Below are 14,391 nucleotides of genomic sequence, written 5' to 3' on the forward strand. Positions count from 1 at the left end.
GTGCTCTGCTGCCGTTTGCCTCAGCAGGGTCAGACAGTCCCACACTGGTGCAGCAAAATCAAAGAGATAAGAAATAACTGTTCAGACTGGGAACTGAATCCTAGGTGCAAAATACATTCAGCCCACAGGGGAGAAAAATTAGTGCATATCTATTGTGTTGCACAGTAGTCATCTCCAGACACTGAATCATCCCACAGTGTGCGGATCATGATTCATGCTTCCCACACCGAGTCTAAACAGACACCCAGACAGCTCCATGCTGCACCTCTCCAGACCTCCAGATCTGATCATCTTATACAACTTTAAGCGGCACTTCCTGTTGTTGCTGCACTTTAATATCTGAATAAGACAACATCACAAACATGTAATCGCTTAAAACGTACATGACCTAAACCTCAGTCTCTCCTCCGGTGATTCACCTGAATGACGAGTCCCTCAAAACAAACTTCCCCTCATTTAACAATGGTGAACACTCATGCTCAATCATGCATCCGAGTAAAGCTCCCTTTTTGTCTCTGAGATAATAGAGATGATTAAGACATATGCTTTTGTTCTCAGCAACTCGCTGGCATTAGTAAAACACCTGCTCTCAATGGTGAGAGTAGGAAATGAGTGTATCTGTATAATTTTATTTAATCTCTGTACTAGTCCAATATAACACAAGTATTCAGCAGATATAGTCACGGCTACTTTGCAGATAAAGATTTAACATCTGTAACATGATTGTCCTACAAACTATGATGATAATAGAAACACATTTTAGTCTAAACTCCATCAGGTATAATAACAAGAATAATATCATTGTATTATTAATTATAATCAAAATATATAATGTATTTAATAATGTTAATAATGTAACCTGAAACACGAACTTAACACCTGACTAAATATTTTCACATCTAGTCCACCTACTTTTAGTATAAATTTTGAGTATAGGCCTACAGGATTTTACCACTGGTCTTTAGATATAAAAGAAGGCTAATAAAGGTGATAATAAAGTTTCTTCGGTTTAGTTATGTTTTCCAAGATGTTTTTGTTACTAAAGTTGAGCAAAAATCTAAACTTTACGCTTTGTGTGGATGTGGATGATGACTGCATGTTCCTCCTAAATCAGGGGTTTCAAACTCATCCTAGTTCAGGGGCCAGATACAGCTAAATTTGATCTCAATGGGGTAAATAACGACAACTATAAACTTTGTTTTAGTAGCTACAAAGAAGTACAAGTACGTTATTAAGATGTTTATATTATCCTTTTACAAAACATATTAACAACCTAAAAATATCTTGATAAAAAAATATGTGCAATTTTACCAATCGTATGTCTCTTCTTATCCAGCTTAATTTTCACACTCGGCAAATTCATCCCGCGGACCCTATTGGACCCTCTGGTGGGCCACTTTTGACCTGCGGGCCATATGTTTGCACCCACATCAGCATTTATCATATTTTTTTTTTGTCTTTTTTTTCTTTAGTGTGTGTGTGTGTGTGTGTGTGTGTGTGTGTGTGTGTGTGTGTGTGTGTGTGTGTGTGTGTGTGTGTGTGTGTGGTTCACTTACACTGAGTCGACGGTCCCTGCAGGTACAGTGACACAGAGCTTCGCCTCATGCTGTTGTTCAGCAGAGACAGAGAGAGACGGGGGGAGGAAGGGGAGGAAGGAGGGTAGGAAGGGAGGGGCAGGGAGGCAGCAGCTTAGAGCCAGCGGCCGGCCGCTCACTCACTGTTGAAACACTTCACGGGTTCACCATGGGGCCGGTGACAGCTCTCCGGAGTTTGGATCTGTTTGTCGTTTTGTCTCTGCTGTCCCCGTCTGTCCACGCGAACCGGATGATCATCGGAGGCACACCGGACTTCCCGGGGAAATCATCCCCCTCCTCCACCACCGGTAAACACATTTCACGCGCGACAGGTGGCCACGAGGGACAGTATTAAAACTTGTAATGCAGGATGAGCATCTATTCACACACATTTTAAAAGCTGTTATTAGAGATTCACTGTGTAGACTGAGATATGATGCTCTGAGTGGACCAGGGAACACAAGGGAATGCATTTATATATATATATATATATATATATATATTGGAACATTTTATCTTTATGTTGGCAATCAGGTGGCAATCCTTTAAGCTGCAGACTCAAGTGGGCTTTCTTAGCTGTCCAAATCCATCTGGCAAAGTACCAGCAGCCCAGCATTTCTGTCGCTGCCTGCTGTGCTACAGATGTGTGGCATGAGCTTAACAAATTACCATTTTGATGGTATTTTTGCAAAACACATGGCAAAATTATTAAGGCATCACTGGGGGAGCTGAATCCTCAGTTAAAAAACAACAAAAAAACAACAACTTTTTGCTGAAATGTGTTCTGATGTAATAAGTAACTACCAGGGGGAAAAAATAAGTGAATGTGAGTCTATAGTGTTATTTGTCACACAGTATGGATTTTGGGTCCAGTATTATTACAGGCTATATATTATAGGCTATATATTAATGTTTAATTAACTTGGCATTGCTTCTTCCAAGATTGAAAAGGAAAGGCCTAAGGGATCATGAGTTTGTATAATGATGTGTAAATGGTTGGGGCATTTTAAATCTATCTGCACTACATGTTTGATCACTCAGTAGACCACACGCCGACGTGGTAAAAATATCATTTTTGATTTTATTTTAAAGTTTTCTGCTCAATTTGCTCAACTTAGGTGACCCCGGAGTTGAAATGTGAGGGAAACTATGATATACTGTATCAGCCCAGCCCCTCTCTCTCTCTGTCTCTCTCTCTCTCTCTTTCACACACACACACACACACACACACACACACACACACACACACACACACACACACACACACAGACACACACTCTCTGTGACATGCACTCAAACATCGCACCAACACATTTGCATTGCATCACCATGGCGACGGCAGCAGAGGTGTGTAGTGTAAATGAGTGTTTCTGTTTTCTCCTCCAGGACTCGGGGTGAAGGAACACTCACAGATTGTTGCCCAGCACAATAGACTGCGCAGCCGGGTCAAACCCATGGCAGCTAACATGCAAAAAATGGTTTGTGGCACCCATTGTCTGTTTCCTCTGTGTGTGTGCGTTTGAATGGTATGAACGCTGTCACCTAAATGTGAGCTTGAGTTTAACATGGTCCATTTGTTGACAGCGGTCTACGCTCTCGTTAAGAACTGGAGGTGGTGCACTGTCCACACAGCTGTTGCTCACAATGCAGCTCACATTTGCCTGTTTATAAGAATGACTGGCTCTCGACTACAGACTCTATCTTGCTTTCTGTAGTGGAAGATCTCTGTCTACATGTTCCAAACTTAAAGGGATAATTCAACATTTTGGCAAATTGGCCCATTGCCATAATCCATTAGTCATAGCAGTAGGTTTGTTACCTTTAATTGTCGGTGCAAGCTATTTTTAGAACGGTGGAGCAGAGCAGCGAGCTGCTCAGAGCTACGCTGCAGAGACTAATGGGATTTCTTTGTTTCCCTCATCAAATACACAATCCAACAACTCCAAAATAACGCTCTGGTGGACAAGTTGTGACCTGCACATTCACCACGTTATGAGATAGTAACGGAATGTTATGAGGCAGATTTGTTTTTGAGGCAAATGCAGAGACTGCTTGCCGAAAAACTGCCCCCAAAGGGAGCGCATCAGCGGTTTTGCATGAATTTACCTAGAAAACGACTCCACCTCATAACATCCTGTTATTATCTCATAGTGTGGTGAATGTGCACGTCACAAATTGTCCACCAGAGCGTTTTGGAGTTGTTGGATTGTGTATTTGATGAGTTTGATGAGGGCTCTACAATAATGCTGTCAGTAATAGTAATGGTCAGATTTGTGTTGTCTAAGGATGTAAAAAAAACAAAAAAAACATGTCATGATCAAGGATCGCTCCAGCCGTCGCTTCAGTGCCCTGTTTTCACTGTTTCTCCGTCAGGTACCACAGCAGCTCACGGGCAAATGCAGCCGTTATAAAAGGACAAATCCATTAAAAGCACCACAGTTATTTCACCCAAAATGATTCCTTTTTCAAAAGTGAAATCACTAAACAATGGGACGGATAACAAAAGCTTTTAGTTGAGCTGTCTTGGTCTTTGGTGCTGATTGTCTCAACAGCCTGATAGTAGTGGTAGTGCACCATTTGTTCTGCTCTGCTGCAGGCGAAGTGATAGTGTGGACAGTTTGAATGGAGCCAGAATCAATTAGCCGTGCAAAGAGTATTGTGAAGGTTTATACAAAAAAAAGGACAAAACTAAGCAGCATCTTTCACTTGTTTTTCTGTTAATACTGCTGTGTTGCGTAGTTAAAATACCAAAATACCATACACAAAAATGCCAGTCCTCAATTTAACGGTGGTATACAGTAACAGGTCATAACAGGGTCGTGGTGAGGTGCTGCTGAATTTGCAGAAATGCTTGATATTAATTTGTGTCTCTGATCCCATTTTCTCCTAAACAGACCAGCTACTGTAAATCCTCTCAGTATCTTATTCCATCTATTGCGTCTTTGTACAGTATCTGCACAACTGTCCTGCCTGTGTGTGATTATGACCAAAACGTAATGATGGATTATGAAACCTCACAATGCACTAGATATCCTCTGGGCCTAATATGAGATTTTTTTTACCAGGGAAAACTGTCACTTTGTCATAGATTACATCCTCAAAGCCACCTGCACAGACCGAGCCCCTTTCTTCGACTGCTCCTCAGCCTCGGAGAACTGTTCTCAACTGATAAGGCAGTAATGAGAAAAAGGGGATGTGGATAATCATTCTGCATTCACAGCTGTGGTATTACAGGTAATTTCCCTGTGAAAACCCTCAGAGGAGGCTTTGCCGAGTTGAAGAGGCATATTAAAGAGCTTTACAGATAAAAGTTAAAAGGCTCAAAGCTTCGGCTGTGTTTGTCTGTATCTGAATACGTTTTTTTTTTTTTTTTCTCACACAGAAACGAACCAGTAAGCATTGTGGTGAGATATGTTGAAGTGATTATAATATATTGCTTAAGGCTTTGCTTTAAGCGTAAGATAAGATAGCTATATTTTAGGAATAAATGATGCTCCTCCTTTTCTCATCCAAATGCCCTGTCTGCAGGTTATCTCTGAGCTCTTGAGGCGAAGAAGTTTTATGAGGTCACACCATCACTCACACAGGCAGAAATTAAAAGAGTGTTTACTTTGATATGTAAATCTCAACCCCTGATTTGGAGATTTTATCTTATTATTAATCTCTCTCAGAATTTCCCCAGGCTCCCAGCACTGAGGAAAAAGGAGATCTGCAGAGTTTCATGACAAAATACGGAGCTTCATTAATTCAACAAATTCAGCACAACAATATAGAAGTTGTGGATTGAGCTATGAATGAAGGCAAAGTAATACAATAGGAAATAGCATTTAAAGACCTCTCTGTTGTAACGTAGTTAGAGATCAGATCATATCAGTTCCTTCACAGCCACAGAAGACATGACCAGGTAAACTGACCTTCAGATGTCAACTTGGTGGTCTGCACTTCAAAGAGGCATAGCTCATTAAAGAAGTATCAATGCATAGTCATCATTTGTCCAACAGCCCTTTGTTAACTCTGATGATTTAAAGCTCTACTTTGTGCACGTTGTGTGGTATTTCTTCCCAGTGGTAAAAGAACGAACTGAAAATATGGCAGAGTGATAGTGGAAAGTTAGAGTGGAAACCAGTCGGTTGTTTAAGCGAGTGCAAACCTCGGAAAATGTGTCACTTAGTCAAGTGTTTATACCAGTGCAACAAGCAGTGAGTGCCAGTCTGTGAGTGTTGGCACTGTCGTGAGCTGGCAGTTTGCCCAAGATGTCTCTCTGCCTGTTGCCTACTGTAGTCTAAGTCTGGCTCCAACCCCTGGAAAGGATTAAAAGGGGTAAAGAAAATCACTCACGCACGATTAGGAATGACCTTCAAGCTAAACAGTGTCTTTCATCCCATCTTAATCACTATCTGCAAACTACAATATGTCCTTTATTAGAGATATTCGAAACTTTAACATTCCCTGATGCTACTGTAATTATCGATGTAATTGCTTACTTTATGTAAACTCCAAGTTATATAATCTGAGGTAAATAGACAAAGGAAATGAATTGAGGTTTGTTGGACCTGTGCACTGGAAACTACAGGAGCTCAAAACCTACATACATATGTGGTATGTGGTATGAAATATCTACTGAAAAACACAAATACACTGGGATAACTCTCGCGTGTCAAGTGCACTGGTTGCAGAACAAAATGGAAAGAAATACTGCAATAATACTAAATCTCACTATTGTCTCTTTATCCCTGTAGGAGTGGGATGAGGAGTTGGCCTTACTGGCAAAGGAGAGGGCAGCGACCTGTCACACAGACCCGTCCCCTCCGCGCTCCTCAACCCAAAGTCACATCGGCTGGAACACACACCTTTCTGCTTACGGTGCAGCCTCGTTTTCTGGCATCATTGACTCCTGGTTTGAGGAGGGAAAGGATTTTCTCTACTTGACTGGGCAATGTAGAGAAAATGCCAGCTGCCAACACTACACACAGGTATTCACAAGCAGATACAAACTGTACTTGCAGTGTTTTTATGTGGAGTCCTGCATTTTACCACACAGCTTACTTCACAGACATTCATGTGCGTGTTTTTCCTTTAAAAGTGCTGATCTAGTGTGTCTAATCCCTCTGTTGTTGTGTAGATGGTGTGGGCCACTTCCAGTCATGTGGGCTGTGCCAGCCAGCTGTGTCTGAGAGAAGAAGACCCCTGGGAGATTTTTGCCTGTGCATATTACCCAGGGTAACATTTATACACCTTTAAAACATGCCATCTGAGAAACGCAGAGTTTGGGCAAATTAATTCAGTTTTAAACAAAAAATAGCTCACAATTATAATTGCTGAGAACAACAATACTTGCATGTAAGAAGGTTGCAGGTCCTTGAGTTAATTATCAGTGCCACAGGGGTAACAATGCTGATGAGTGTGAATTGTGAAAAGTGGTCCCTGTTTTTTAAAACTCGCATGCGTTTCCAAAATATTTAATCTAGAAACACCAAAAAAATATCAACGTGTTTGTGAAGGCTTCTTGTTTTGATGGCAGCTGCCATATTCTCACAATAAGCCCAAATGTGAAACAAATGTTTGCCTGCCTCTGCCTGGGGTCTGTTTATCGTCGTGGTAACCCCTCGACTTGCTGTGACGACCTCTGAACTTCAGGCCAGAGCCACAGCTGAGACAAATTTCATTAATTAGGGACTCCCATCTTGCATTGCATCAACTTCTGACCTTTTTCTCCCATACATTTATATGAAGTCTCTGTGAAACACAACCAGACACACACACACTGACACACACACATAAGCACGTGCATGCTCACACACAAACACTCAGACACACAGAGGCAGACAGGACACATGCAGCTTTATGTGATAACAGTAAGGATATTCATGTTGCAAGACTGAGTTTGAGAGGTTCATTTCAAATGATTCTCACTCCATTAAAAGGATAGTTCAACATTTTGGCAAATTGGCCCATGGGCCATAATCCCTATAGTTTTAGCAGTAAATTCGTTACCTTTAATTGTCGATGCAAGCTATTTTCAGAACGGCGGAGCTGAGCGGCGAGCTGCTCAGAGCTACGCTACGGAGGCTCATGGGATTTCTTAGTTTCCCTCATCAAACTCATCAAATACACAATCCAACAACTCCAAAACGCTTTTGTGGACAAGTTGTGACCTGCACATTCACCACACTATGAGATAATAACGGGAAGTTACGAGAAAGAGTTGTTTTCGAGGCGAATGCAGAGACTGCTTGCCGGAAAATTGCCCGCATGAATTTACCCCGAAAACAACTCCATCTTGTAACGTTCTGTTATTATCTCATAGCGTGGTGAATGTGCAGGTCACAACTTGTCCACAAGAGTGTTTTGGAGTTGTTGGATTGTGTATTTGATGAATTTTAAGGGAAACCAATAAATCCCATTAGCCCCTGTAGCGTAGCTCTGAGCAGCTCGGCTGTTCTAATAATAGCTTGCACTGAAGGTAACGAACCTACTGCTATGACTATAGGGATTATGGCATCCCATAGACATCCCTTTAAGACTAAGGACATAAAATCACCATGGCAACCTCTGAGGCCAGACTGACTCACAGCAGGTGTTTTAAATAAGATTATTAGGAACATCCAGGATGTTTGTGGTGTATATCACCTACTTTACTGTCAAAGTTTAGCACATACAACACAGGACATTTTCTAGTTCAAGTTAAGGTTTTATCTGCTACCATCCATGTTTACCTTATATCTCCAGGATAATCCACACAGTGTCAATATGTGTAAATATCAAATACCTGTTCTCAGGTTTCATTTGTTGTTCTAAACATAAAGGTGGTTTAACATCAACTTTATTTGCAGATCTCTTAGTATGTATGTAGTATGTACTGTAGTATCTGCAATATTTGTTGTATTTGTGTCGCTGCAGGGGCAACTGGGAGGTGAACGGTCGACTGGTGATGCCCTACAAGTCCGGGCTGTGCTGCTCTCTCTGCACCTCTTCCATGTCTGGCTGCTTTAGATTGTGGGACCATGTAGGTGGATTGTGTGGTAAGACAATGTATATGTATGTATTTATACAGTACTGTATACATATCTATATATACGGTATGTGGGTTGCTGCAGGACTGAATTCTGCTGTCATTGGACATTCACAATAACCAGTGACTACCTCAGTGAGGTTTCTGGAAAAGGATTAAACATAAAAAGCTTAAAACATAAATGCAGATCATAGTCGAGCTGTTTTTTAAGAACTGGAATTTTCCATTTTCTGCTTCTATAACCACGACTGTATATCTGTCCAATTTGCTTCTCAAGGTCAGCTATGTCCATCTGCCCTCAATGTGGTTGATGCATTGATGATCAGCAATGCAAATACAGTCCACTTTTCGCTTGTTTGGGTAAAGGGACCAGAGATCTGTGATTCCAGATTTCACAAGTATGTAGTCTGTGTTTATGTATATGTGTCTTTTCTCGTGTGCATGCACTTTAAAAAAAAAAAAAAAACCTCAGAGATTCCAAGGAATCCGTGCCGTATGAGCTGTGGTCAACACGGTCGTCTGAACATCTCATCCTGCAAATGCATGTGTGACCCGGGCTTCACTGGACGCTTCTGCCAAGGTACATCAACATCAACAGTAGTATTAGTAGTAGTAGTAACAGGATAGTACACATACTGGTTTCATGCCTCATTAAATAGGTTTGTTTTCTTTATTCAATTATTAAATACCCAAAGAGACAGAATTTACTGTACCACTGCCTGTTTTGCAGTACGGTGCAGTGTGCAATGTGTACACGGCCGTTTCAAAGAGGAAGAATGTTCCTGCTTGTGTGATGTTGGCTATGGCGGTGCTGAGTGTGCAGGTAAGTGCAGTGTGCTTTAGTACCTAACATGCTTCATATAGCTCAGCAATTTGTCCTCTGACAAACAGAATTGCTTCAAAATTCAAAAGCACACACAGACACACAAAACCGAGGAAATTAATCTGGTTGCTGCTACATTCTCTGTTTATCTTAATGGATCCAGTGATGTGTTGCAAACAAGATGATAAATACCAGTGTACTGACTGGTTGAAGGTTGCATAAAAGATATGTTATCATTGGGTTATGACATTTACAGTACACATACATATCTTCTGCAGATATGAATGTAATTACGAAACCATCTCCATAATGGGTATGTTGGCCGCCCGTGTCCTTACAGAGAAAGTGCCGTTTCCCTTCCACAGCTGTGATGTGATGGTAGATGGAGATTGTTTCATGGTGTCCTCAGAAGCTGACACCTACTATGGAGCCAAGAGTCACTGTCAGGTGAGAGACAGGTGTGTGTTACTCACTGAGACAAGTGAGACAAGTCCTACAGCCATAGTAGCAATATGCAAATCGTTAATGTATATCAAAGCTTTTCTTGTGCCTTCAGTGTGACCTTTCCTTTGTTTGAACCACCAGGAACAAGCAGGGATCCTAGCTCACATCCACAATCAGAAGGTGCAGGACATCCTGTCTTTTTATCTCAATCAGCTGGAGACGAGCAATGAGGTCACCAACGCCGACTTTGAGACAAGAAACTTCTGGATTGGTACAATGTTTGGTTACAACATTGCATTACTATGACTATGTACTTTTTGCAGATTCATTGCAGTAATCTTGGCCAGATGTAAAAGTACCATTTGGAGACACTGCATCAGTACAATAGCAATATTGTTGCTTCACAGGTTTGACATACAAGCCACTGAAGGACTCATTTCGCTGGGACAGTGGAGAGACCCTCGGATTCAGCAGCTTTGCCTTTGGGCAACCAGACAACCAGGGGTAAGAGACACATTAGCTACTGCACAGTACATCATGAACAGAGACAGGTCCTCTGTGGGAATATAGGTTTTTTTTTATAAAACTGGTTTTATATCTGTAATATGTGTGAGTTACAGGTAACTGTAAGACAGCACCTGCAACCTTAACCCTAACCACTAGATGTCTCTCTCACCATCTATCTATCTATCTATCTATCTATCTATCTATCTATCTATCTATCTATCTATCTATCTATCTATCTATCTATCTATCTATCGATCTATCGATCTATCGATCTATCTAGTTTTGGAAACTGTGTGGAGCTGCAGGCATCGAGTGCTTTCAACTGGAACGACCAGCGCTGTAAAACACGAAACAGATACATCTGTCAACATGGTGAGGCTCCATCTGGGAGATTGTGGGTGAAAAGTGTGGTGAGAAGAGAAAGCATTTTCTTTTGTACAACTAACCAGCGACTGTGATCAGGTGGACCTTCCTGCTAACTGATAATGGTAACCACTTGTGTTGGACAGTTACAACGTGCCATTTTGACACAGACCCAAATAGATGAATGGATGATACTGCATGGTTGGCTGCATTTCTTCTTCCGCAGCAGTTGATTTGCAAGGAAGACTGGCTTTTCTTCTTGTGTTTCCCTCCAAAAAGCTGGCATCCTACCATCTGTCCAGCACCAACTGCTTTGATACAGAAAGCCACAGACTTTATGGTGAAACAGATTCGTCCCTCTCAAGTTCCCGTGGCCCTCTCCACTCACTCAGCCGTTAAAACAGGACCCAATACAGGGAAATATGGGAACCCAGTCTCTGGACGAAAAAAGCTGACCTCCATTTTCTTATCGAAGATGAGACCTACTTCAGGAAAGCGTCTTTGGCAAAATTCACTTTTTCTCTTATCTTTTTGTTAAGCAGTCTTTTTTTTTGACATTTCTATACCATTGGGTGACAGCAAAGAGATTACTGCTGACTTTACAGTTTACTGTCAGTATTTTATCCCCCAAGCCATAGGGGGCAGCCTATATGAGTTCCTACTGGAAATATTCATATATTCATAGATTTGTGTTTTGTTTTGTTTTTTAGAGCAATGAGTCTCAGCCATAATGTAACTGTGAAAGCCAGAAAACTAAAACAGATGGACAAAAAGTGGCTAAAATCTGTGAGCTGCAGACGGGCGCTCAGTTCAGCACTACACTTAAAAATGTTATAGTTCTTCTCCTCTTCTTCTTCCACCACACTGCTCTACCGTGTCCTGACAAATTGTATCACCTATTTCTCTGCAGGGTGAAGTGTAAAATGTTAATCCAGTGTGTTCATTAACGATTTTAACGCTGGACACTGAAATCTCTGTGTGATCCTGCCCACACATTTAAACATGGCACTCAGTCTAAATCAATGGCACTCAGTGCTTGCCATCAAGAGCCTTTGAACAATCAATACACGTCAGCTCCACAAAGACCCACAGTGTTTAGACGCACACATACCACTTAGATTGATTGTGAGGAATGAGATGGCGGCAAATGTTTAGTTTTGCCCACTTGAGTGTGTCTTTGCAAGTGGCTGGTGTGTAATCAGGTATTGATCATAGGTGACGGAGTGAGCTGCTCTGAATGTGGTCAATGTTTCTAAGACAACATTTTTACAACCCGCTCCTTGTAGTTTGTGTTTGTGTAAAACAGGACCATCACAAATGGCAGAGTGCTTTAGGGTCAGATGATAACAGCAGAGCAGCAAAGTCACACAAAAACACTAAAAAAGCTCATCTACTGAAAATGTTCTTCAATCAACCATCTCGCTCGTCTTCTCAAATCAAAAGCTACATTTCACTGAGGCAGACAGAGAACGCATAAATTAGGATGATTGTAAGCACACGGAGCCTTCACTTATCACTGTAATTTCCAACCTTCATTACAGTGTTGTGCTAATTGGTAATAAAATGATAAGCAGATATCACGCAGCCCGAGGAAGACACTATGCTTGTGTGTGAGTGTGAGTGTGTGTGTTTGCATCTGCACGAAAAGCTGACTGCACCTTTAATCTCGTCTGTCATATCGCATATAATTAACGGCTTCTTCGCATTTACATTTGAGTAGAATTGATTGATACCTGAGGATTTATGACACAAAACAACCTTTCTCTCTTACAGTGCTGTTGTGCTTAGATGGAACACCTTTGCATTGTTTCTATAATTTGTGTGTGTGTGTGTGTTTGTGTGTGTTTTACAGCTGCAGAGCACATCGCCCGGTGGGAGGGTGGCAGGTGATGGATCTCTCTGTTGTTGGTATCTTTTGATCTTCAGTCACTGCACATGGATCAATGTAGTTTAAATGTACTGTATGTGCTGTACATGTTTGATTGCGTTGGTGCAAACAATGTATCATTATTAAATTGTTGTATGTTACAAGGGAATGTTGTTGTTTATTCTGTGGTGTATTTTTCACTGGGACACATCCACGCTCCTTTCTCTTGTATCTTCTATCGCCACACTCATTTGGCCAGGAAACTATTTTGGTCAGCCGTCATTAAATAATATTTCAGTTCTCTTATTTCAGTGCTGCTTGGAGGAATTTGGAGGAAGAACAGAGACGGTGTGAAACAGTTATGATGGTGGGCTGCCCTGAAACCACTCACAGAACAGTGGGAACAGGACAAAGCTCAGCAGAATTCAAACAATTCAAAAGTAATGAGCAATTAAGGAGCAGTGCCCCATTGATTGATTGATTGGTTGAACATGTAGTGTTATCTATCATTTGAGGTTGCAGAAATCTCTAAATCAAGGACTTGTTTTCAGTTTTATAGACTTTTTATTAGAGTGGGGACAGTTCAGACGTACAGATGAATGCATGCAAAGGATGCATTAGGTAATCTATAATTTATGTTTTTTATTTTCTGTATTTTGGCCCCTTGAATGTGATATCCCAAGACCACCGTGAAGGATTTCTTATGATTTGGCACAAACATTCACCAGAATTTCAGGATTTGACTGATTAGAACAGAATTTGGGGGTCAAAGGTCACTGTGACTCCACAAAACACATTTTTGGGCATAACTCACACATAAATCACCAAAATGGAGGGATAGGTGTGGAGCAGAGACTTTAGTGTGTGCTAGCTTATGGCAAGTCTACACTCACTCAATTGTCATTCAAAGTGAAACGCACTTAACTGGGTAGCACTTTACATCCAAGTAAAATTTAAACAAGCATGTTGTATAGAAATTAGAAAATTAGTCACAGAGACCAAAACTGTCATTATAACAAGCTGTAAACCATGAGGACTGACTCGCCCTTGGAGCCAGCCTCATGTGGCCATTGGAAGAACGGCAGATTCTGATACTGTGCAATAAAACTTTATAGAGCTGCTTTCACTGCTGAATAGACACTGTTGTTTGACACATTTAACCTTTCAGAAACTACAAAAGTAGGATGAGCCTCAGTCCCTCCATTAATAACCTGTCCCACTGACAATATTCCTCTGACCCCCGAATTAATCCTGTGAAAGAAAAAGGAAGGGAATGTATTCTTAAAGATTAAATAATTGACGAGAGCAGTTCTCGTAGGAGATTGGATTTAGTTGGGAGAGCAGATGAATTAGGTATTTACTGTAAAACAACAGTTGTTGTATCACCTGTACCTGTCATACTTGTATAAATGGCATCCAACATTCAAGATAAACACCAAACATAAAGAGAATATCAATATGCAGATTGCAATGGTTTATTTTTAATGTGAATGTGACAAAAGCAAAACATAAGATATTTAAGATTATTTTCTGACTTGATGTGAGGCAGTGCATCTTGTATTTACTTGCAAAATATTAAAATAAAATAAAAAGGCAAACTGTGACTGGGCATACAAATATAAATAAAATTGCAAATTGTTTTAAATATAGCCTAACTTTATTTTGACCTTCTGAGATTAAAATCACTGACCAGATGATTATGGAAAACTTTGAAAGTCAAATCGAGTCTGCTGAAATATTGATTCAGCACCTTGGACAGCGAACGTTTCTGTTGCAGTAATGCCTCTGTCAACATTATGAC

The 14,391-nt window shown here is 40.9% G+C and overlaps 1 protein-coding gene across 1 annotated transcript; it reads left to right on the top strand.

Moving 5' to 3' along the window:
• Nucleotides 1–2,936: 2,936 nt before the first annotated feature.
• LOC146989688 (C-type lectin domain family 18 member A-like) lies at nucleotides 2,937–12,687 on the top strand. Its single transcript, XM_085762517.1, has 11 exons — nucleotides 2,937–3,052; nucleotides 6,314–6,547; nucleotides 6,697–6,794; nucleotides 8,475–8,596; nucleotides 9,059–9,166; nucleotides 9,317–9,409; nucleotides 9,750–9,856; nucleotides 9,995–10,124; nucleotides 10,261–10,357; nucleotides 10,641–10,732; nucleotides 12,576–12,687. The coding sequence occupies exons 1-11, from the start codon at nucleotides 3,029–3,031 to the stop codon at nucleotides 12,611–12,613; spliced, it is 1,143 nt and encodes a 380-aa protein (XP_085618643.1). The 5' UTR covers nucleotides 2,937–3,028; the 3' UTR covers nucleotides 12,614–12,687.
• Nucleotides 12,688–14,391: the final 1,704 nt, after the last annotated feature.

This window comes from Trachurus japonicus, chromosome 3 (assembly GCF_045865225.1).
Source record: "Trachurus japonicus isolate A0001 chromosome 3, Traja_1.0".
NCBI lineage: Eukaryota > Metazoa > Chordata > Actinopteri > Carangiformes > Carangidae > Trachurus > Trachurus japonicus.

What these genes read in the sequence shown, in the direction of transcription:
- LOC146989688 (XM_085762517.1), top strand. Translation starts at nt 3,029, where the DNA reads ATGGCAGCTAACATGCAAAAAATG. An exon ending in CCATGTAGGTGGATTGTGTG is followed by an intron (nt 8,597 to 9,058) that starts GTAAGACAATGT and finishes AAAAAACCTCAG; the next exon opens with AGATTCCAAGGAATCCGTGC. An exon ending in GAGCCAAGAGTCACTGTCAG is followed by an intron (nt 9,857 to 9,994) that starts GTGAGAGACAGG and finishes TTGAACCACCAG; the next exon opens with GAACAAGCAGGGATCCTAGC.